The sequence below is a fragment of the Schistocerca americana genome, chromosome 5 (assembly GCF_021461395.2).
Source record: "Schistocerca americana isolate TAMUIC-IGC-003095 chromosome 5, iqSchAmer2.1, whole genome shotgun sequence".
Classification (NCBI taxonomy): Eukaryota; Metazoa; Arthropoda; class Insecta; order Orthoptera; family Acrididae; genus Schistocerca; species Schistocerca americana.
This window is the reverse complement of record NC_060123.1, coordinates 707038465-707062677: the sequence shown is the minus strand read 5'-3', so window position 1 is coordinate 707062677 and position 24213 is coordinate 707038465. Positions and strand designations below refer to the sequence as shown.

Here is a 24213-nt window from a genome sequence, read left to right as displayed (position 1 = left end):
AAGCCGCACCTGAAATTTAAGACTCGAAATTCAAGGGAAGAGAAAAGTTTTAGGTCGCACCTCCAAATCGAAACAAAGTTGGTCCAAGGTAATATGAGACAAAATTTAGGTCGTATGAATGACGATACAGCTACAGTAGTTTGGTTCGAGTCGTAAGCTTAACAGTTAAGCTTTACCAGGTAGCCATTAGCGAAACAATGGGAAGAGACTGCTATTTGTTGTTGCTTACATTGCTGCTTTCTTTGATAATGATCAACAAGAATCAAATAATAGACTGCATATGATAGAAGATGTTCTGAACGAGAGTTTCGCGAAAATTTTTCTCCGTTTGATAATCTTTGCGGCCGCTTCTTTAGTACATCAAATTCTGCACAGAAATTAGAGTCATCTTAGATTTAAAAATCTAGTCAGTTGCCATGCTTCATTTCTGACTGTATCACTATTAGGCATAAGAATAATACAAATATAAACATGACACGATACGTATATTCTTCCGCGTTTGCTGTTGTATCACTCTAGTTTCATAGTTTATTAGGCAGACAGGATTTAAATGAGATAGCAGCAAACACGAAAGAATACATGGCAAAATGTTTATATTCGTATTATTCTTATGGTGAAGAGAATACTGCATGTGATTCACATTTCATCAGGTTTCTATTAGCAACCATCTCTTCTCACAGGTAGGAAGAAATTCAGAACGTAGAGTTGGCGATATTGACAAACATCCCAGTCTTGCCAGTAGGATTTTCGTAGTACATTGAAATTCTGCTACATTCGAAGATAAACAATACGAAATTTGTATTTACTTCATTGGATAATGTATGAAAATGCAGTGGTCAAAACTAGGGGCGGAGAAAAAAAGCTCGTGTTCCACCTTTTTTTTTTAAATTTATTTCTGACGCAAAGATTTTGGCGCCAGTATTTATGTTTGTGCCTACAAAGCATGCCTGTGTAGTGCTACATATATCCGACAGCAGAAGTTAGTTGTGGCGGCACCTACCAACATTTTTCAGAACTTCCGCTTGATTTGCACTCGATTCTAAGCTGCAGGCGGATTTTTGGATTACAAAATTCGGAAAAAAAGTGCGGCTTAGATTCGAGTAAATACGGTAAACCTAAAACTTGGCACATAATAACTTACCAACACAAGGTTTTAGAATATAAGATTTTAATCTCCTACTGCTTTCCAATCTTTTTCAAACTGATGGCAATGTTGATGATTTTTGTAAAAATGTCAAAAAATGGGTACTTTTCTTTTATCCCACTTTCACAAAGAGAGAGAGAGAGAGAGAGAGAGAGAGAGAGAGAGAGAGAGTCTTCTGTAAACTCTTTTAAAGCATTTTCGTTACAAGATGGTGTTCTACACCACCTAAAAAACTGGAATTGGTTTTCCGATGCTAGCGTGTAAAACCCTGACATATGACAAGGTGGAGGTGCATTGAAATTGCACCTATATTCCACTGGTACTCAAATTAAATCTGATTTCTGATTAAGAGTTCTTAACAAAGCTGGCCAAGACAAATTCAGTTCTCACCAAAAGCACTTAACACAAAACAAATTCTGACCAGCAGTGACAGCAACTACTTTCATATGCATAGAGTTTACATTTTTATGGAAACTTTAGTTCATTGGAATAATCTTATGGTATCTGTTAATATTATACTTCTCTTTGAAGTGAAGTTAACTAAACTGGAAACTCATGAAATCTGCCAAAAAGTGTTCTACAGTTCAACAGAAAGTAAGTTCCAATGTAGCCACACAACTTCATTTTTTACCTCATATCAGAATTCTTTGTGGCACGAGACATGCCTTAAAAAAAGGAATGGTGTAGCCATCGCCTGTTTCATTTACTTGACTCCCATGTGTTTCATTCAGCTTGCATTAAATGAACGCTGTGTATATACAGTAAGGCACACAAATATGTGTGATGAAGACTATGATTGTCAAGGATGGACCACAGTTTCAGTTGGCTGAGGATGGCAAAGTAAATTAGCCAAAGCTTTGCTAAAAAAAAGTCAGGTCAATAAATTGAAGTATGTAATAAAACTCTGGAAAAGCTATGTCAGACTGGCCAAGTGGAGTTTTCAACCCCACTCCTTAAAACACAAGTTCATTGTCTCAATCACTGAGACCCTTTTGTTAAGTTGAGGGTGATACTATAACTACAAAGACAATCTGAACTGCTTACCTTTTGATCTGAATGCTTTTTCATGTGACTCTTCAGCTCAATATACAAAGAAAATGTTGAATCACAAAACTGACATGCATACGATCGCTGCAGAGTTGGATAATCGACAGTCTTCTCAGACGCTGCATCATCAGCCTAAAGAAGAACAGGATACACTATCATTTTACTTGCATAGACAAATAATAAAATCTCTAGTAACATTAAAATACCCCGACAGGAACTTGAGGTATTCTGCTTTTGTATTCAGCACCACAGAAGACTACAATTTTAACTGAAAGATATAAAATGAGAACTACACTTTTCATGTGATTCGTTGTTATACCAATGGTACTGGTACTGCTTGTGACAACTGCAACACCATATAAGGATAGGAATAAATTAATAAAATTTATTCCAATTATGAACTACAGCATTCCAACACAATAATGAAATATATAAGGAGAAGTTAAAAATCACTATTTTTCTTCTTTTTTTGGGGGGGGGGGGGGGGGGGAGGGAGTGAGAGGGGGGGAGGGGGGGTTGAGGGAGTAGGGGCGCATATGAAGACATCAAGATAAATTTTTATTCAATATGTGAGCCCTAGAGTTATTTGAACTTGTGTTATGATAATGATAATTCCAGGATGCAAAATAAAAAAAATTACAAAATGAACAATGGTTGATTTGTAGGAACACCAGGAGAGGCCAGAAAAATTGCGTAAAATTTCACTCCTCTTTTAGTTATAGTGCACACACACACACACACACACACACACACACACACACACTTGCATAGTATTAGCAAACAATACTCTCCGACAAATACATATTACATAATATTAGATTTTTAAAAACATACTCGCCCAAAACACACACACACACACACACACACACACTTGCGTAGTATTAGCAAACAATACTCTCCGACAAATACATATTACATAATATCAGATTTTTAAAAACATACTCGCCCAAAAGTAATGATTTACATATGTACCAAAATTTATTCCTAACTGAAGCCCAAATAAAATTTGATTAGTAAATGATAAAGCAAAAAATAAAGTGAAATGATTGATTTTTAGCAACAACACGAAATCGATGGATATTACAAAATGTTGCATAATTTGGGATCTTTCCTGTCCCTGTGTAAAAATGTAGGGTGGTAGTTTACTGACACTGGTAACTAATAGTAATAGTTAGTGAGTGCTGAAACTGCATTTTGATGTTTTTCTCACTGCTGAGAATTGCGTATTACCTTAAAATGACGGCTGATTTCCTCAATAAAGAACTACAGTTTTAGATGTTATGTCACACGAAAGTACTCTACTTCCAATGATCTCCATTGCTGTAACAGTTTTAATTGGTGGTATGACATTTCCTGATACTTTTTCACAATATAAAATAAAAAAGAGATGTTTTTAGATCTTTAATACAGTGCATCAACTAAACTACATATTTCCACAGTACGATAGTATAAATTCTACTATTACGTCACGCGCCCTCTCCTACGATAGGCTGAAAGGGGAAAACCGAGTGGGCACCATGTTGATTTATTTGTGTGTGAAGTTAAAGGGCCATACTTGGTGACTCATGTTTTTACTTGCATGCTACAATAAACATCCAGTTTCATTGATACACTGTGTCACTTTGGTACAATGTGTTGTGGAAAAATAATAGGAAGTCTGAGGTCATCAACTGAAATCATTATCCATATTCCCAGTTAAAAGTGAAGATTGCTTCATTATTTTGGGAAAATGAGTCTTGGTAATGAAACCAGCAAGCTTTTGAGAAATATGAAGGAATGAACATTTAGGTCAGAGATGAACGAAACACACTGGGCTGCACCATCAAATTAGGTTAACAATTCTTATGGCCACAGATTCCTGTATTCTGTGTTCACACCTCTAGGTTAATGTTTCAGCCAAGAGATGATAATCAACTTTATTGATGTTGACATGGCAAAACAGACTGTTGTGTGTACCCAGAATGTCAATTAACAACCGTGTAAGACTTGCTGGAGGGAAACAAATCCCTTTATAGCTTACTGGAGAAGCAACTTTCCAGTTATCCGAATATATAGACAATGGTGTTTTACTGAACATAAAGTACACCAAAAATAAGTTGTCAGAAACCAATACCACAACTGTAAACAAAATACAGTATCTAACATTTGGTGGTTGAAAATTTTCAAAATTTCAGGATTCCTTCCATTATCTCTCGCATTATGAATGCTATAACTCCATAGCAAAAAATAAACATAATGATAAATTTAAAATCTCGCTATCCTTAAGCCCTCAAGGAAGGAATCTGAGTAAGTACTCAAATGCACAGAATGTCTGCAGTGGCAGTAAACTCAAGTATGTACATCTTGTGTTTATTGTTGCTGCAGTAACATTTACAGTGCTACTGTACACACAATTTAACATTCCCAAAACCTATTCTGTGGCATAATTATTTGCAAGTAGAAATAGAGTAAATCTTGGTGCACTTCTGCATGTCTCTTGTTGGTTTATTTATGCAATTAAACAACAATAAAAGAAATGTGTTAGAAGACTGATCTTTTCCAATGATATTCATATTAAATGTTAACAAAATTTTTAAACAATGGGAAGTCCTGAATGGAAAAACAACAATGGAAAGGCCAGACTGCTACTTGCCGCATTGAGCTAGCACTTAGTCATGACAGGCACAACAAAAAACACTTCCAAAACATTAGGCTTTCACACAAAAAAACTACTTCTGAAATAGAAAATATACATGTTCGCACAGCTGCAAAATACACACATGCCCACTATCTCTGGGCACTGGAGCCCGCCTGCAGACTACAACTGTGTCTGATGTGGGCAGCAATCTGCTGTGGTGTGTGTGTGTGTGGGGGGGGGGGGGGGGGGGGATAAGATGGAGGCAGGAGGCTGGTATTAGGAAGGATAAAAGGACAGGGGTGGAAGAAGATGCTCTGCTGTCTGTGGGAGTGTGCAGGGATGTGGAGGGGTCAAACTAGAACTACTAACCGCAGAGTTTGGTGTGGGGTGGGGGGAGAGGAAAGAGAGAGAGGAAGAGAGGAGATGACAGAAGCACAGAGGGGAAAAAGACTAGAAGCTGCAGTGGGATAGAAGGAGTGAGTTGTACTGGAGTGGAAGCAGATAACAGGATAGGTAGGTAAAGGATACAGGGACTAGCAAAGGTGAGGCCAGAGGGTTTACAGGAACAAAGGATATGTTGCAGGAAGAATTCCCACCTATGCAATTCAAAAAGCTGGTGTTGATAGGAAGAATCCTGATTGTGCAGCTGTGAAGCAGTCATTGGGATAAAGAAAATCCAGCAATTAGATGGTCCAGTGCCTCTTGGCAACTGGCTGGTGGTGGACATTCATCCAGACAAGCATCTTGTTAGCTGTCATGCCCACATATAAAGTGGCACGGTTGTTGCAGCTTAGTTTGTATATCGTATGGCTGCTTTTACAGGCAGCACTGCCTTCAATTAGGCTTGTGCTTGTGACACAACCGTCATACACCTATGTCTACTGCAAGGGTGTGAGCCACAAGGTGAGGGATTGGGAATAGGAGTGGAATAGGGATGGACAAGGATATTGTGCTGGTTAGATGGGCAGGTGGTACGATTGATGTAGATGGAGAAACTGATGTAGTTATTGCTGAGGTGGAGTTCAACATGGAGGAATGTGGCATGGTGAGTTTCAGAGGACAAGGTGAAGTGAATGAAATTACAATGAAATCCAGACCATTAGCTGCTTACAAGCATTGATAAATATCAATGGGGACAGTTGAAAATGAGTGTCCCGACCGGGCCTCGATCCTGGGAACTCCTGCTTACATGGAAAACGCTCTATCTGACTGAACCACTGAGGACACAGAAGATAGTACAACTGCAGAGACTTATCTCTGACACGCTCCCCATGAGACTCACATTTCAAACTCTCTGTCCACACGCTACATTTGTAGTGCCCCTGCCACTATACTGCCATGCAAACACGAGATCCCAGGTTTGAGTCCCAGTCGGGGCACACATTTTCAACTGTCCCTGTTGATATTTATCAACACCTGTAAGCAGCTAATGGTCTGGATTTCATTGTAATTCCATTCTTCGAGAGGTGAATGATCACCAATGGTACCATCTTCATATAGGTGAAGCGACTGTTGAAGGAGTTGTTGAGGTTCTGGAGGAATGTGGATAGGGTGTCCTCACCTTTGGTCCAGATCAAGAATATGTCATCAACGAACCTGAACCAGCTGAGAGGTTTGGTTAGGAAGGAAATCTGTAGATGGCCTGTAAACAGTTTCATGTAGGGTGCCCATTGCTGTACCATGGGTATTTGTTCATGGGTTATGTCTCGAAGGTGAAGTAATTTTGGGTTGGGGTATAGTTACCATATTTACTCGAATCTAAGCCGCACTTTTTTTCCGGTTTTTGTAATCCAAAAAACCGGCTGCGGCTTAGAATCGAGTGCAAAGCAAGCGGAAATTCTGAAAAAAGTTGGTGGGTGCCACCACAACTTACGTCTGCCGTCGAATATATGTAGCGCTACACAGGCATGCTTTGTAAGCACAAAGATAAATACTGGCGCCAAAACCTCTGCGTCAGTAAATAAATTTAACAAAAAAAAAAGTGAAAGACGAGCTATTTTCTCCGCCCCGACTTTCGACCACTGCATTTTCATACATTATCCAACGAAGTAAATACAATTTCCGTATTGTTCATCTTCGAATGTATCAGCATTTCAATGTACTACAAAAATCCGACTGGCAAGACTGTTTGGGATGTTTGTCAATATGGCCAACTCTACGCTCTGAATTTTTTCCTATCTGTGAGAAGAGATGGTTGCTAATAGGAACTTTTATAAATTGTGAATCACATGCAGTATTCTCGTCACCATAAGAATAATATGCATATAAACATTTTGCCATGTATTGTTTCATGTTTGCTGCTTTCTCATTTAAATCTGTCAGCCTAATAAACTACGAAACTAAAGTGAGACAACAGCAAACGCGGAAGAATACACATATCATGTCATGTTTATATTCGTATTATTCTTATGCTTAATAGTGATACAGTCAGAAATGAAGCACGGTAATTGACTAGATTTTTAAATCTAAGATGACTCTAATTTCTGTGTAGAATGTAATGTACTAAAGAGGCACCTGCAAAGATTTTCAAACGGAGAAAAATTTTCGTTAAGCTCTCGTTCAGAACATCTTCTATCATACGCAGTCTATTATTTGGTTCTTGTTGATCATTATCAAAGAAAGCAGCAGTGTAAGTAACAATAAATAGCAGTTTCTTGCCATTGTTTCGCTAATGAGACGATTCCTCTCTTGTAGTGGTAGCGGTAGCGCGCACAAAAGGAAGCCATGCCGCGAGCAGCGACAGGCCGTAAACACGAACTATCAGAATGTGACAAACAATGCATGGCACAGTACAGTAATGCATTTTCAGCTTAGAGTGACGTAAACACCTATAACAAAGAAAACTGCGCTTATCAGATCAAAGAATAATAAGCAATCAATTCAAACCAGACGAAGCACGTGGAGAAGGAAGGGTACCCATATAAATACGGACGGAGCGCCTGACGCATAGCAATGGCTACCTGGTAAAGCTTTACTGCTAAGCTTATGACTCGAACCAAACTACTGTAGCTGTATCGTCATTCATTCGACCTAAATTGTGTCTCATATTACAATAGACCAACTTTGTTTCGATTTGGAGATGCAGCCTATAATTTTTTTTTCCTCTTGAATTTCGAGTCTCAAATTTCAGGTGCGGCTTAGATTCGGGAAAATTTTTTTTCCTTGATTTCGAGTCTTATTTTTCAGGTGTGGCTTAGATTCGAGTGCGGCTTAGATTCGAGTAAATACGGTAGTCATGCTGACCGTGATGAGGCAGTAGATCCAAAGTCAATCAGGCATTGGGAAATGTACTGTTCAATATCAGCACAGCCATGGGCATTGGGGATGGATATTAGAGTAGAGGGAGGTTGAAATGATAGTGACAAGCAGGGCACCATGTGATAAATGAAGCAGAACAGCATAGAATCAGTGGCATCTTTCACATGGGTTGGTAGCTTATGAGTAATAGGCTGGAGGTTAGTCCACGATAGCAGAGAGTCTATCTGTTAGGGCACAATAATGCTCAAATATGGTGTCCTAAGCTGTTGGCTTCATGGATTTTAATAAGCATGTAGAAGGTAGTAGTGAGGAAAATAATAGACTCAGGGTAGTGGTTCTGCGATCTTCACTCCTCCATCCAACTGCGAGATATGACCACTGTCCCCTAATCACCCATTGTTAACCCCATAGAGTTTCATAACCTCAAAACTCGCCTCACTATCATTCCCCAAATCTCTCAACATGGGAACCTTCTGTTTTCAATGCCCCTTTTGAGATTTTTTTTTTTTTTCTTTAAGGCCTCTCTATATCTTTGTGCGTCTATGGTAGTCCTGTGAGGTAGAAATTCGACTAAAATGACACCTTTTCAATCCCAAAACACTAAGCCCATGATTTTTTTGCACAAAATTGTGGTTTTGAATTTTTTGGCAGATGGAGAATTGGCTTGATGCCACTGTAAGTATTGCCTTTTTGTCTCAAGCACGTAATGAGCCCACCCACATTCATCCAGCGTTTCTTCTCCAGTCACAGTAGAGCTCAGAAAATCTTCACCCTCCAATTCAAATCATTCAAGAAATTCATGGGTGCTATTGACTCAATTTCTGTTGTGCTGCTCTTTTATCTGTTTTGAGACACATCTTGCGTACAGCTTCTGGTATCCTAATGTTCCTGTGAGCGTCTTGTATAAGAGAAATCTGAAGCATTATGAAAACATTGCAAACACTGTCAATCGGCAGCCTTCAAAACATTTTCCTCAGTTTTTGCACTAACTCACCAGTCAAAATGGAAAGTCTTCCACTCTTTTGTTCATCATGAAAATTTGTTCTCCCTCCACTAAACTCTCTACATCATTTAAACACAATCATTCTATTGATAGCACCTCCGCTGTAAACCATTTTCATTTGCTAGATGTTATTCCTTCCATGAGTAGGAAATGGATCACAGCATGTGGTTCGCACTCAGTAGGATGTCTTACCAACATTTGCCATGCAACTGGATACTAAAACACGAGTTAACATACTACCGTGTTCCTGCAATGCCTGCTGCAGTCAGTAGAACCCTCTCTATCACTGAGTTCCGCCATTCACTCCACTTGATCCTCCTTGACCCACCTAGCCACCTTCCTCAATGTTAACCTCCACCTCGAGGATGGCTACATAAGCCTATTTGATCACATCAGAGCTACCACCCATCAACAATACCTCAATTTCGACAGATGCCACACGTTCCATATCAAGAAGCCCTTCAAACCAGCCTACACATCCATAGTCGTTGCATCTGTACTGACAAGCAGTCCATCTCCAAGCCTCCCAAGGGTCTTATCGAGGCCTTTGCAGGATGAAATCAATTTCCTCACCATACAGAGAAGCAGATCTCCCATGCCTAGTTTTTCCAGTCACCTACCATCTCCCACATGTATACTGTCCAGCCACAAAGGAGCACTCCTCTTGTGACTCAGTACTACCCAGGACTAGAGCAACTAAATCACATTCTCTGCCTGGGTTTCAACTTTCTCTTGTCATGCCCAGTAGTAAGGAATGTCCTCCCCATTATCCTCCCGCATCCTCCCCCCAGTGATATTCCGCCACCCATCGGTCCACCCAGTATACTTGTCCATCCCTGCTCCACCTATGGCCTCACAGCTTATATCCCTGCATATCCCATACACCCTTCCACTACTACATACTCCAGCTTTGTCACAGCAATCTTGGAGCCTTTCAAAGGCTGGGCTACCTGTGAAAGCAGCCTTGTGACTTACCAACTAAGCTGAACTATTGTGCAGCTTTCTATGTGTGCAAAGCTGTCTATCTGCATAAGTGGCCATCACTAAACTGTGGACAAGTGAAAGCTGGACCAGCCAGTTGCTGAACATTCTGTGCAACTCAATATTCTTTACTTGAATGAGCACATCACAGCTAGTGCCACCAGGATTCTTCCTACCAACACCAGCTTTCTGAACTGCACACGTGGAAACTCCTTCTACAACATATCCTCTGTTTCCCTAAATTCTCTGGCCTCACCTTCACTAATCTCTGTCTCCTCCACCTACCTATCTTCTTCTACGCTCCACTCAAGCACCACGTGGGCATTCTATCCTACTGACACCATTACATCTCCTTTCCCCTTCTGTCCTCTCCCATTCTCCTTCCCCCCTAACCTCACCTCCCTCCCTCAGAATGACCACCCTATGCTGTATCTAATGGCCCTATCCCATCCCCAAGGAGATCCCACATGCTCTGCTAGACAGCACAAGCATCTTGCCTCACCTGTATGATGCTATTCCTCCCACTCCCTTCACCATGCCGCCTCCTTATCTCACCATCCACTCTGGCAGATTGCTGCTCATGTCAGACACAGCTGCTGTCAGGCTCCAGCACCTGGAGCAGTGGCCATGTGTGTGCAAGTTGTGCTTGTGTGAATGGCGTGTCTTTTCTATTTCAGAGGGAAGAATTTTTTGTCCAAATGCTTAATGCTTTGGCAGTCATTTTCATTGTGCCTGCCTGTGACACCAAACATTTTTTGCAAACTTAATTTTGATTGTTGGAAAGTTATTAAATGGCTAATATAATTATTAAGGACAGTTGCGAATAGTCCCCAGTTGTTCTGCTATTGACTGTAAACACAGTGGAGAAAGTGTCTTCATGATAATACTATTTGCAAGAAATATGTAAACAATGAGCAACCAAAGTTCATCCAGGAGTTGGGAATCTTATAACGTAAATAAATGTTCAACTATTATGTATTACATCTCTGTCTACATGATTCCTCTTTTTGAGAAAATAAGGTAACTGGATACATAAAAAAAACCACTCACCAAGCAGCAGAACACAAACATAAAAGATTATAATTAGACATGCTTTCAGAACCAGTGGCTCCTTCTTCAGGCAGAATGGCTGAAGGGAAAGGAAGAGGGATGAACAAAAAGGACTGGAGAGGTCTAGGAAAAGGGGTAGAGTTCAGGAAAGTCACCCAGAACTGCAGGTCAGGAGAGACTTACCCAACAGAATGAGAAGAAAAGACTGATTCTTGGGGACTGCACTGGATGAGATTTGAAAACCTGTGAGCTTAAAGGTGGAAGACAGGGCAATAAGCAAGACAGAGATTACTGCTAAAACATCATGTATGAGTTAATAAGAGTGAGAAGCTTAGTGCATTGTAAGTAACAGCGGTTGGAGGGGGACAGTCAAAAATAGACAGGTAAGAAAATGAAAACTAAAACAGAGTGAAGACAGTAGTAGTTACTGTGACAAAATGCTGAGACGAAAGAAATTGAGTAAATTAAGGCCAGGTGGGTGGCGAGAACCACGGACATCTTATATCGTTAGTTCCCACCTGCGAACTTCTGAGAAACTGGTGACTGGGGGAAGAATTCATATGGTAGGTGTGGTGAACAGGCACCGAGGTCATGATTGTCATGGTGTAGAGTGTGCTCTGCAACAGGATATTGTGTGTTGCCCATCTACACCTTCTGCATATGACCATTCATCCTAACTGATAATTTGCACAACTGAAGCAATACTCCATGGGCACATAATTTGATTAGACAGTTAATCTCTCATGAGGAATTGTATCAAAAGTCTTTCGCACATCTAGAAATATGTAATCAATTTGAGATCACCTGTTGATACCACTCATTACTTTATATGAATACTGTATTTACTCAAATCTAAGCCGCACTTTTTTTTCCGGTTTTTGTAATCCATAAAACCGCCTGCAGCTTAGAATCGAGTGCAAAGTAAACGGAAGTTCTGAAAAATGTTCGTAGGTGCCGCCACAACTAACTTCTGCCATCGAATATATGTAGAGCTTCACACGCATGCTTTGCAGGCACAAAGTTAAATACTGACACCAAAACCTCTGCATCAGTAAATAAATTAAAAAAATTAACCAAAGAAGTAAATACAAATTCCATATTGTTCATCTTCGAATGTAGCAGCATTTCAATATACTATGAAAATCCGCCTGGCAAGACTGTTTGGGATGTTTGTCAATATGGCCAACTCTATATTCTGAATTTTTTCCTACCTGTGAGAAGAGATGGTTGCTAATCGGAACTTTTATTAATTGTGAATCACATGCAGTGTTCTCTTCACCATAAGAATAATACGAATATACACATTTTGCGATGTATTCTTTTGTGTTTGCTGCTATCTCATTTAAATCCTATCTGCCTAATAAACTACGAAACTAGTGTGAGACAACTGCAAACACGGAAGAATATACATATCATGCATGTCATATTTATATTCGTACTACTCTTATGCCTAATAGTGATACAGTTAGAAATGAAGCACAGCAATTGACGAGATTTTTAAATCTAAGATGACTCTAATTTCTGTGCAGAATGTAATGTACTAAAGAGGCGTCTGCAAAGATTATCAAACAGAGAAAAATTTTAGCTAAACTCTCGTTCAGAACATCTTCTATCATACGCATTACGCAGTCTGTTATTTGGTTCTTGTTGATTATTATCAAAGAAAGCAGCAGTGTAAGTCACAACAAAAAGCAGTCTCTTGCCACTGTTTCGCTAATGAGACAATTCCTCTCTTTTATTTATTTATTTATTTTTTTTTTTTAATTTATTGTACGCGGCGGTAGCACGCACAAAAGCAAGCCATGCCGCGAGCGGCGACAGGTCGTAAACACACATTATCAGAATGCGACAAACAATGCATGACACAGTCCAATAATGCATTTTCAGCTTAGAGTGACGTAAACACCTATAACAAGGAGAACGGCATTTGTCAGATCAAAGAAAAATAAGCAATTGATTCAAACCAGATGAAGCACGTGAAAAAGGAAGGGTACCCGTATAAATACGGACGGAGCGCCTGACGTATAGCAATGGCTACCTGGTAAAGCTTAACTGCTAAGCTTACGACTCGAACCAAACTACTGTAGCTGTATCGTCATTCATTCGACCTAAATTGTGTCTCATATTACAATGGACCAACTTTGTTTCGATTTGGAGGTGCGGCCTAATACTTTTCTCTCCCCTTGAATTTCGAGTCTCAAATTTCAGTTTCGGCTTAGATTCGGGATTTTTTTTTTTTTTTAGTCTCATTTTTCAGGTGCGGCTTAGATTCGAGTGCGGCTTACATTTGAGTAAATACGGTAAAGTGCTAGTTGTGTTTACATGAACAATATTTTCTAAAACTATACTGACTATGTGTGAATAGACTGCTTTCTTCTAGGTAATTCATAATGTTCGAATAGAGTATATATTCCATAATCCTTCTGTAGATATTTCATTAAGCAAGCAGTTGTATATGAGTGCTAAGTATCAGGCTATTTATCGGTGTACTCTGATAGGAATCAAAATGGACTGGATGACTTGTATTTATTAAACGATTTAAGCTGCTCCTCTACACAGAGGATATCAACTTCTAAGTTACTGATGTTAGCAGCTGTTCCTGATTCAAATTCTAGAACATTTACTTCATCTTCTTTGGTGAAGGAATTTTGGAAAACTAAGATTAATAACACCACTTACACTGTGCACAACGTCAGTCATATTATGTATCTTCAATATGTACTCATACTCTGTAATATGACAACTGACTTATAAGACCACAAATATGTTGCTTCGATGATGACATGTCACTTAGGCATGTCAGGTATATTGTAATATTTCAACATGCACTTGAGAATGGCTATAAATCTGAAATGATGATTGTGTGAAATAAACAGTTATTTAAAGTCAAATGACAGAAATTTCTTTCAAGAAGTTCTACACAATTGTGGCCCCCCACAAATGAAAAATTTCACTGATATCCATATGTTGTCAGAATGTAGAACATATTCTATGCTCCACCATCATGAGGTATCTCGAACAGAATGACAAGCTCCATACCAACCAGCATGGATTACAAAAACATCAATTATGCAAAAACCAACTTACGATTTTCTCATGAGACCCTGAAAGCTATGGGTCAAGGCAGCCTGGGGTGTAGTATATTTCTTGGCTTCTGAAAAACATGTGACTCAGTACCAGAGGGATATTTACTAACAAAAGAATGATTTTATAGAGTACTGAGCAAAATTTGTGACTGTCTTCTTCTTCTTCTTCTTCTTCTTCTTCTTCTTAGTGTATTATACAAAATGCCTGTTACATGAAGTGAAGAAGAAGAAGAAGAAGAAGAAGAACACGAAAATGATGAAAAAGAAGAAGTCATAAATTTGTGGCTGTATTGCATATTTTTTTGGTAGGAAGGAGCACAATGTTATCTGGGATGGAGAGTCACCGACAGATGTACAAATAGCTTCAGGTATGCCCCAGGAAAGTCTGTATGGGCCCTTGCTGTTCATGTTGTATATTAATTAAAAATAACCTCAGACTTTTTGCTGATGATGTAGTTATCTATAATGAAGTACTTGATGAAAAAATGCAGGAAAATTCAATCGTATCTTCTAAAGCTTTTAAAGCCAAGAAGGCCAAATTGTTTCAGATGTACATAAATGTTAAGTTATGTACTTCACTTCACAAAATGTGTTATCTAATGATTACAAAATGAATGATCCACAGTTAGAATCAGCCAATTTCTGCAAATATCTGGGTACAACAATTTTCAGGGATGCAAAATGGAATTAGTAATAGGTAAGCCAAGTAATAAATTTCAGATCATTGTCATGATACTGAGAGAATGCAGTCAGTCTACAAAGGAGACAGCTGACGCATCACTTGTGCATACACATAGCGAGGGACCCATACCAAACAGGACTGACAGACGATACAGAACAATTACAAAGAAGGGCAGCACGAATGATCCCAGGTTTATCTGATGGGAGAGCACCACAGAAATGTTGAAAAAGTTGAAATGACATTTGAAAATAGATGCTATTATCCTGTGCAACCCAACTACAAAATTTCAAAAATCAATGGAAGTGAAGAACCCAGAGATTTTTTTAGACCCTATGTGAACATGAGATTATGTATAACGCTTTTAAGCAGTCAATACATACACAGCAGGAAAGGGAAGAAAGCATAATGTGATACCATGCTATGCACCATCAGCCATGCACTTCGCACTGGTTTGCAGAGTATATATGTATGTAAATGTAAAAATGTGTTTTCTGGATTTCCCCTGTATCAGAGAAAATCATTAGGTCCAAGTCATCAAAAGTACAGCATATTAAGGTGGGACAATATAAAATATATATTCAAAGCTAAGACACTTGTAAGTGCAATGATGAATATCCTAACAAGAAAAACTGTAACTGGTTCAGAGCCACTGGAATAAAACAAATGAAACCCTTTATGGTCTATTCCTATTATTTCCAGGACATCAAGAAAAGTGCACTAAATGATGAATATTTCACTATTCTGCCTGCACACACAAAATAAAAAGCCTGTAGAGCTTCTTGGATGTCACCATTCTAATTCTTATCTATAGCACATTCATCGTAAGAATAAACCTGATGTAAAGAAACACAAACGTGATGACTGGTCAGAAGCTGTAGCACATGTACACTGGCGGTGTTACGCTCTTGGAAGTAGGTCCTACTTATGTATTAGATACCTTATTACTAAGCTAAGTTAAATGAAACTTTAAGATATTCAAGTGTATTAACAGCCATCAATGTTTTTCTTAATCACACTTTAGCTACATTCTTTTTATTTCAAAAACCATGTACAGTCACAGCCTCTACAGCGTTGTGCTCTGACTATCGTGCTGTTACTGCACAGTATGAAAATGGCTGAGGCACTTTCTGTATCGTAGTGAAACACCTGCATGAAATATGGTTAAAAAGTGCAAGGAAATAAGCTGGCCTTAATGTTTTTCATATATTTAGGGAGATAATCGGCTTTGAAGTTTTCCTAGCGTTGTATATAATGCACTTGCAAATGAGTCATGGTCGCACATGTAGTGCAGTCGGTAACTTAAAGGTTCGTGAATCAAAAGTAGTTATTAGTGCATTGGTTCAAATCTTCCTAATGTCACTTTTTTTCCTCATTTAATTTGAAATACCTAGATTCATAATTATAAGACTCATCATCATTTTTTATGAACTGCACGTCTTATTGTTTCTCATTACATATTGGACGTGAAATTCCTGTTTCCATTTCAAATACAAATTCTTAATTATCGATGTTTTATGAAAGACTGTTCATAAAAGTTGTTTAAATTAAGAAAACATAACAACTTACTTTGTTAAGTCAAAAATGAAAAACCAAATCCTCTTTATTTGGACTGTGTCCATAGTTTTAGACCACTGAGGTAAGTAAGTATTATAGAAACATGAAAAACAATCATTTTCACAGCATCGAGCACATCATACAAATGCTGGAGTTTTACATTTGCTACTGTACCATTATAATATGACTCCAACAGAACTGATCTGGAACCAAGCTGAGGGATTTGTCTTGAGAACTAACCAGACTGTTAAGCTGCCAGACGCACTGGAACTAACGCAACGTAGCTTTTTCAGATGTCACTGCCGAACGCTGGCAGGTATAGAATGGCTCGTCATAAAAGAAGAAGAGAATATGCTGCACCTGGTTGGGCTCGTGGATTCAGTTGTTGATAGGCTTGTTATCAATGTAGCAGGTGATACTTCCAGAACTGAAATGTATTTCTTGGATTCGGATAAGGAAGGAGCTAAAAGATTACCAGATGATTCCCAGTAAATAATACCTTCAGTGGCTTCAATGTTTAACTATATGGTAAAATCCTTCATTACTCTCTTACGTTACACACAGCTTATGCAGAAAAATTACTGTGTGGTTAAGTCAGGAATTTTCATCATACTTGTTTTTAATTACAATGGTACATTACCTAAAAACGATAATGTGTTGTGGTTATCATCTAGTCTTCTAAGGAGCGTATTGTGGGAGATTTTCAGTGTATTATTTCATTCTGCTTAAAAATTAAATGACACTCGAAGCTTTACTGCTGTTCTTCTTGTCGCTTTTGACGTGCGAACTGCAGCTGGCCATGTCACTGCAGTCTAGCTGTACCAGCTGACCAGCTAGTGCTGCCCAAGTTAAATGCACTGGCAAAGCTGTTGTCCCATATTATCTCTAAGTCGATGTACATGTAATGCACAGCACAAAACATACCCTTATTATCGTACTTGACAGTACTTGAGACAGCTTGGCTGCAGTCTCACATGAAACGGAAATCCAATGAGGTTCCATCAAATGTGGAAGAATACATAGTGCAATGTTTGCATCATGTTTATTCTTATGATGAATGGATTACAGTTATAGTTGATAGGTGACCTACATTTCACCTAGTGAAGCTACCAGTGCTCAACCACTATGCAGTGTGGAGAAAATAATGACAGTTCCCTGAGGATTTTCCCCTCTCTCTCCCTCTGATAAAACTGCATTGTTCTACCATCTGCTGAACAAGTAACATTACTTCATCATCCACATGTAGGGATGTCTGCACTGATGCACCAGTAAGGCCTTTGTTGGGGAAAAAACATGAACTAAAAAGGCATAATGGAAAGAAAAAAAATGAATTGAGTTGTATCCAGAACTACTGGGTATATTAAAGTGCACAGTGCATTTGTTGTTTATCAAGCTACCGAAAAGGCAAAAGAAGATTCATACAAAAGTTTCAGATTACTGGAAACTCATGCAAGGAGACTGCAGTATAGGACTGATTGGAAAATTGCTTTAAAGTGTAAAACACTAAAAGTTCATCGTCAACTATCACAGGAGTTTTAAGCATAACAAAGGTGTTTTCCACCAGATCAATTTATACAGACTGTGCATTCTACTACCAGACAGAAGCCTAAACTTGTATCAATAGGCTAAACACATACATGGTAACTACCAGCTCGAAGGGTTAATAACCTGTGTACCTTCAATCTGAAAGAGGTCACAATTTTATGTGGTTAGTGTACAGCTGCACTCTTCAGAGTCACAATATCCATACACAACAGTGATAGTACTTCTTTCTCCAATAAGGAACAGGCTGCTTCTTAACCCAACACGGGACAGCAGAACTGATCTACCTACAACTGGATGGATCACTTTGCTAATTTCATGTCCTTAACCACCGTGAACTTATCTGTGTTCACCCACAGTTTACCTGTTTGCCTACTTATTACCTCAGTTTTCTTTCATCAAGTGCTTAGTCTAATATGTGATTCTCAAATGAAATGCATACTCTGAAGAGCAAGATACTGCCTAAATTACACAAACAATGAATGTGACAGCTGTCGAAAAGAACAACAGATATATAGTTAAGGAAAGTCATGCAGATATAGCAAAATGATGTGTTTGGCTCCATTCTGACAGATGTAAGTACTTTCCACGGTGGCTTACTACAATTCTAACTAATGACAAGTTAAGGTAGGATTGTCCGGCACATTGTTTGTACTGCCCAGCAAATTGTTTGCACTGATACACTATGTGATCAAAAGTATTTAGACACCACCAAAAATGTATGTTTTTCACATTAGGTGCACTGTGATTCCACCTACTGCCAGTACTCCATATCAGTGACCTCAGTAGTCAGTAGACATGGTGAGAGAGCAGAATGGGGCTCTCCGTGAAACTCAGGGAGTTCGAACATGGTCAGGTGATTGGGTGTCACTTGTGTCATTCATCTGTACACGAGATTTCCACACTCCTAAAGATCCATAGGCCCACTGTTTCCAATGTGAGAGTGAAGTGGGAACATGAAGGGACACATACAGCACAAAAGCATTCAGCCCGACCTCGTCTGTTGACTGACAGAGACCACCGACAGTTGCAGAGGGTCGTAATGTCTAATAGGCGGATATCTATCCAGAACATCATACAGGAATTCCAAATTGCATCAGGATCCACTGCAAGTACTATGACATTATTGTTGTTGTGGTCTTCAGTCCTGAGACTGGTTTGATGCAGCTCTCTATGCTACTCTATCCTGTGCAAGCTTCTTCATATCCCAGTACCTCCTGCAACCTACATCCTTCTGAATCTGCTTGGTGTATTCATCTCCTGGTCTCCCTCTACGATTTTTACCCTCCACGCTGCCCTCCAATACTAAACTGGTGATCCCTTGACGCCTCAGAACATGTCCTACCAACCGATCCCTTCTTCTAGTCAAGTTGTGCCACAAACTTCTCTTCTCCCCAATCCTATTCAATACTTCCTCATTAGTTATGTGATCTACCAATCTAATCTTCAGCATTCTTCTGTAGCACCACATTTCGAAAGCTTCTATTCTCTTCTTGTCCAAACTATTTATCGTCCACGTTTCACTTCCATACATGGCTGTACTCCATAAAAATACTTTCAGTAACGACTTCCTGACACTTAAATCTATACTCTTATGTTAACAAATTTCTCTTCTTCAGAAACACTTTCCTTGCCATTGCCAGTCTACATTTTATATCCTCTCTACTTCGACCATCACCCCTTATTTTGCTCCCCAAATAGCAAAACTCCTTTACTACTTTAAGTGTCTCATTTCCTAATCTAATTCCCTCAGCATCACCTGACTTAATTCGACTACATTCCATTATCCTCGTTTTGCTTTTGTTGATGTTCATCTTATATCCTCCTTTCAAGACACTGTCCATTCCGTTCAACTGCTCTTCCAACTCCTTTGCTGTCTCTGACAGAATCACAGTGTCATCGGCAAACCTGGACGTTTTTATTTCTTCTCCATGGATTTTAATACCTACTCCGAATTTTTCTTTTGTTCCCTTCACTGCTTGCTCAATATAGAGATTGAATAACATTGGGGAGAGGCTACAACCCTGTCTTACTCCCTTCCCAACAACTGCTTCCCTTTCATGTCCCTCGACTCTTATAACTGCCATCTGGTTTCTGTACAAATTGTAAATAGCCTTTCGCTCCCTGTATTTTACCCCTGCCACCTTTAGAATTTGAAAGAGAGTATTCCAGTCAACATTGTCAAAAGCTTTCTCTAAGTCTACAAATGCTAGAAACGTAGGTTTGCCTTTCCTTAATCTTTCTTCTAAGATAAGTCGTAAGGTCAGTATTGCCTCACGTGTTCTAGTGTTTCTACGGAATCCAAACTGATCTTCCCCGAGGTCGGCTTCTACTAGTTTTTCCATTCGTCTGTAAAGAATTCGTGTTAGTATTTTGCAGCTGTGGCTTATTAAACTGATTGTTCAGTAATTTTCACAACTGTCAACACCTGCTTTCTTTGGGATTGGAATTATTATATTCTTCTTGAAGTCTGAGGGTGTTTCGCCTGTTTTGTAAAACTTGCTCACCAGATGGTAGAGTTTTGTCAGGACTGGCTCTCCCACGGCCGTCAGTACTTGCAATGGAATGTTGTCTACTCTGGGGGCCTTGTTTCGACTCAGGTCTTTCAGTGCTCTGTCAAACTCTTCACGCCGTATCGTATCTCCCATTTCATCTTCATGTACATCCTCTTCCATTTCCATAATATTGTCCGCAAGTACATCGCCCTTGTATAGACCCTCTATATACTCCTTCCACCTTTCTGCTTTCCCTTCTTTGCTTAGAACTGGGTTTCCATCTCAGCTCTTGATGTTCATACAAGTGGTTCTCTTATCTCCAAAGGTCTCTTTAATTTTCCTGTAGGCAGTATCTATCTTACCCCTAGTGAGATAAGCCTCTACATCCTTAAATTTGTCCTCTAGCCATCCCTGCTTAGCCATTTTGCACTTCCTGTTGACCTCATTTTTGAGACGTTTGTATTCCTTTTTGCCTGCTTCATTTAATGCATTTTTATATTTTCTCCTTTCATCAATTAAATTAAATATTTCTTCTGTTACCCTCGTCTTTTTACCTACTTGATCCTCTGCTGCCTTCACTATTTCATCCCTCAAAGCTACCCATTCTTCTTCTACTGTATTTCTTTCGCCCATTTGTGTCAATTGTTCCCATATGCTCTCCCTGAAACTCTGTACAACCTCTGGTTCTTTCAGTTTATCCAGGTCCCATCTCCTTAAGTTCCCACCTTTTTGCAGTTTCTTCAGTTTTAATCTACAGGTCATAACCAATAGATTGTGGTCAGAGTCCACATCTGGCCCTGGAAATGTCTTACAATTTAAAACCTGGTTCCTAAATCTCTGTCTTACCATTATATAATCTATCTGATACCTTTTAGTATCTCCAGGGTTCTGCCATGTATACAACCTTCTTTCATGATTCTTAAACCAAGCGTTAGCTATGATTAAGTTGTGCTCTGTGCAAAATTCTACCAGGCGGCTTCCTCTTTCATTTCTTAGCCCCAATCCATATTCACCTACTACGTTTCCTTCTCTCCATTTTCCTACCACTGAATTCCAGTCACCCATGACTATTAAATTTTCGTCACCCTTCACTATCTGAATAATTTCTTTTATTTCATCATACATTTCTTCAATTTCTTCGTCATCTGCAGAGCTAGTTGGCATGTAAACTTTTACTACTGTAGTAGGTGTGGGCTTCGTATCTATCTTGGCCACAATAATGCGTTCACTATGCTGTCTGCAGTAGCTTACTCGCATTCCTATTTTCCTATTCATTATTAAACCTACTCCTGCATCACCCCTATTTGATTTTGTGTTTATAACCCTGTAGTCACCTGACCAGAAGTCTTGTTCCTGCTGCCACCGAACTTCACTAATTCCCACTATATCTAACTTTAACCTATCCATTTCCCTTTTTAAATTTCCTAACCTACCTGCCCGATTAAGTGATCTGACATTCCACGCTCCGATCCGTAGAACGCCAGTTTTCTTTCTCCTGATAACGACATCCTCTTAAGTAGTCCCCGCCTGGAGATCCAAATGGGGGACTATTTTACCCAAGAGGACGCCATCATCATTTAATCATACAGTAAAGCTGCATGCCCTCGGGAAAAATTACGGCCGTAGTTTCCCCTTGCTTTCAGCCATTAGCAGTACCAGCACAGCAAGGCCGTTGACAGTTAGGTGGAAAGTGAGAAAACTTGGATTTCATGGTCGAGCAGCTGCTCATGAGCCACACATCACGCTGGTAAATGCCAAATCACACCTCGCTTGGTGTAAGGAGCATAAACATTGGACAATTCAACAGTGGAAAAATGTTGTGTGGAGTGACGAATCACAGTACACGATGTGGCGATCCGATGGCAGGGTGTGGGTATGGTCAATGCCTGCTGAACATCATCTGCCAGCGTGTGTAGAGCCAACAGTAAAATTCAGAGGCGGTGGTGTCATTGTGTGGTCATGTTTTTCATGGAGGGGGCTTGCACCCCCTGTTGTTTTGCATGGCACTATCACAGCACAGGCCTACATTGATGTTTTAAGCACCTTCTTGCTTCCCACAGTTGAAGAGTAATTCAGGGATGGTGACTGCATCTTTAAACAAGATCGAGCACCTGTTCATAATGCAAGGCCTGTGATGGAGTGGTTACATGACAATGACATCCCTGAAATGGACTACCCTGCACAGAGCCCTGACCTAAATACTATAGAACACCTTTGAGATGTTTTGGAATGCCGACTTTGTGCCAGGCCTCACCGATCTATATCAATACCTCTCCTCAGTGTAGCACTCCATGAAGAATGGGCTGCCATTCCCCAAGAAACCTTCCAGCACCTGATTGAATGTATGCCTGCGAGATTGGAAACTGTCGTCAAGGCTAAGGGTGGACCAATACCATATTGAATTCCAGCATTACCATGGAGGGCGCCATGAACTTATAAGTTATTTTCAGCCAGGTGTCCGGATACCTTCGATCACAAACTTTTTCTATGTTTGCCATGAACATCAATTACAACCTAATTCACACTGAATGTCAGAGAACTGAACACAGTGTCAAATCATTCCATGATGCATCTCAAACAGTGGTATTTGCATAGGCCATCGACAAAATGGAATGAAATGTCACCACTGAGGATTCTAGGGAAGAAAGTTCCAACACCACAGTAAAATGGTGGTGGTGTCTGCAACATAAGAAGTTAACCTATTTTCAATGCTCTAGCTCACTTTACAGTAGTGGATTTTGTGCGGTTGGCTGTCCATCTCTGTTTTATTGTTTGCTTTCTTTTGTGACATAATAAGTAGGTTACATGAGGACATGGATATGAGAGTTCTTCCTCAGAAGAGAACAAATATCTGAAAGTGAGAAATGATTTAAATTTTACAATAACTGCACAAAGAAAAGCCTCCATTGAGCATAAATAAGATTACAAATAGAAGAAATAATGATTATAATTAAAAAAAATTATCTTCAACAATGAAAAAGTCAGCTCTGCTGAAGAAGAAAAAGACAGTTCTCTTAACGTTATTTAGTTGTTTGAAACTACAAAGAATAAGTAAAAAGGCAATATTTATTATCTTCTGAAAACTGTGTAATGTGCCTGCATGAACGTATTTTCCCAAACAAATAAATGTGAATATTTATGATGAATTTTGCCAGTAATCTGTGTGGCAATTCATACACCCCCATCATCTCTGTACTTCTGTATGTTACAACTTTTCACTGTCACTTTTCAGTACCGGGCTAAGCAGCATGATGTTACACTATGTCGACATTCTATCAATACACATCGCCATCTGACAGTGATGTTCTGCTGACGCCTAATGTTAACCATCCTTACTACGAAATGAAACCAAGGAAAGTCCAAATGGGAACATCAACAATGTAGGAAAAGACAGATTGCCACTTACTGTAAAGCAGACACTTTAAATTGCAGAGAGGCACAGTTAACAGAGACTTACATAAAGCTTTCTGCCACAGTCTTCATCAGCAAAAGGGGTATACACACCATTCATACACACAAGCAAGCACCCCTCATGTACACATGACCACCAACTCCAGCATCTTGAGCTGGAATGCAACCATCACATTGGCAAGCAGCAATCTGGAGGGGGCAGGGAAGGTGAAGGAACAGTAGCGTATGATTGACGAGACAGACAAATGCTGTCTGGTGGAGTGTGCAGGGACCAGAATGCCAACAGGCACAGCATCACGAAGTTATGGGGCAGGGAGGTGTAGAAAAAAAGGAGCGAAAAAGG

General features: G+C 39.5%; 1 protein-coding gene across 1 annotated transcript in view; it reads right to left on the bottom strand.

Moving 5' to 3' along the window:
- The window catches only part of LOC124615910 (zinc finger protein 442-like), a 363598-nt gene that overhangs the window by 114976 nt on the left and 224409 nt on the right, over positions 1–24213 (bottom strand). Inside the window, exon 11 of the mRNA XM_047144088.1 lies at positions 2189–2323. Within this exon, the coding sequence (XP_047000044.1) occupies positions 2189–2323 (135 nt within the window). The remainder of the gene's footprint in view (positions 1–2188; positions 2324–24213) is intronic.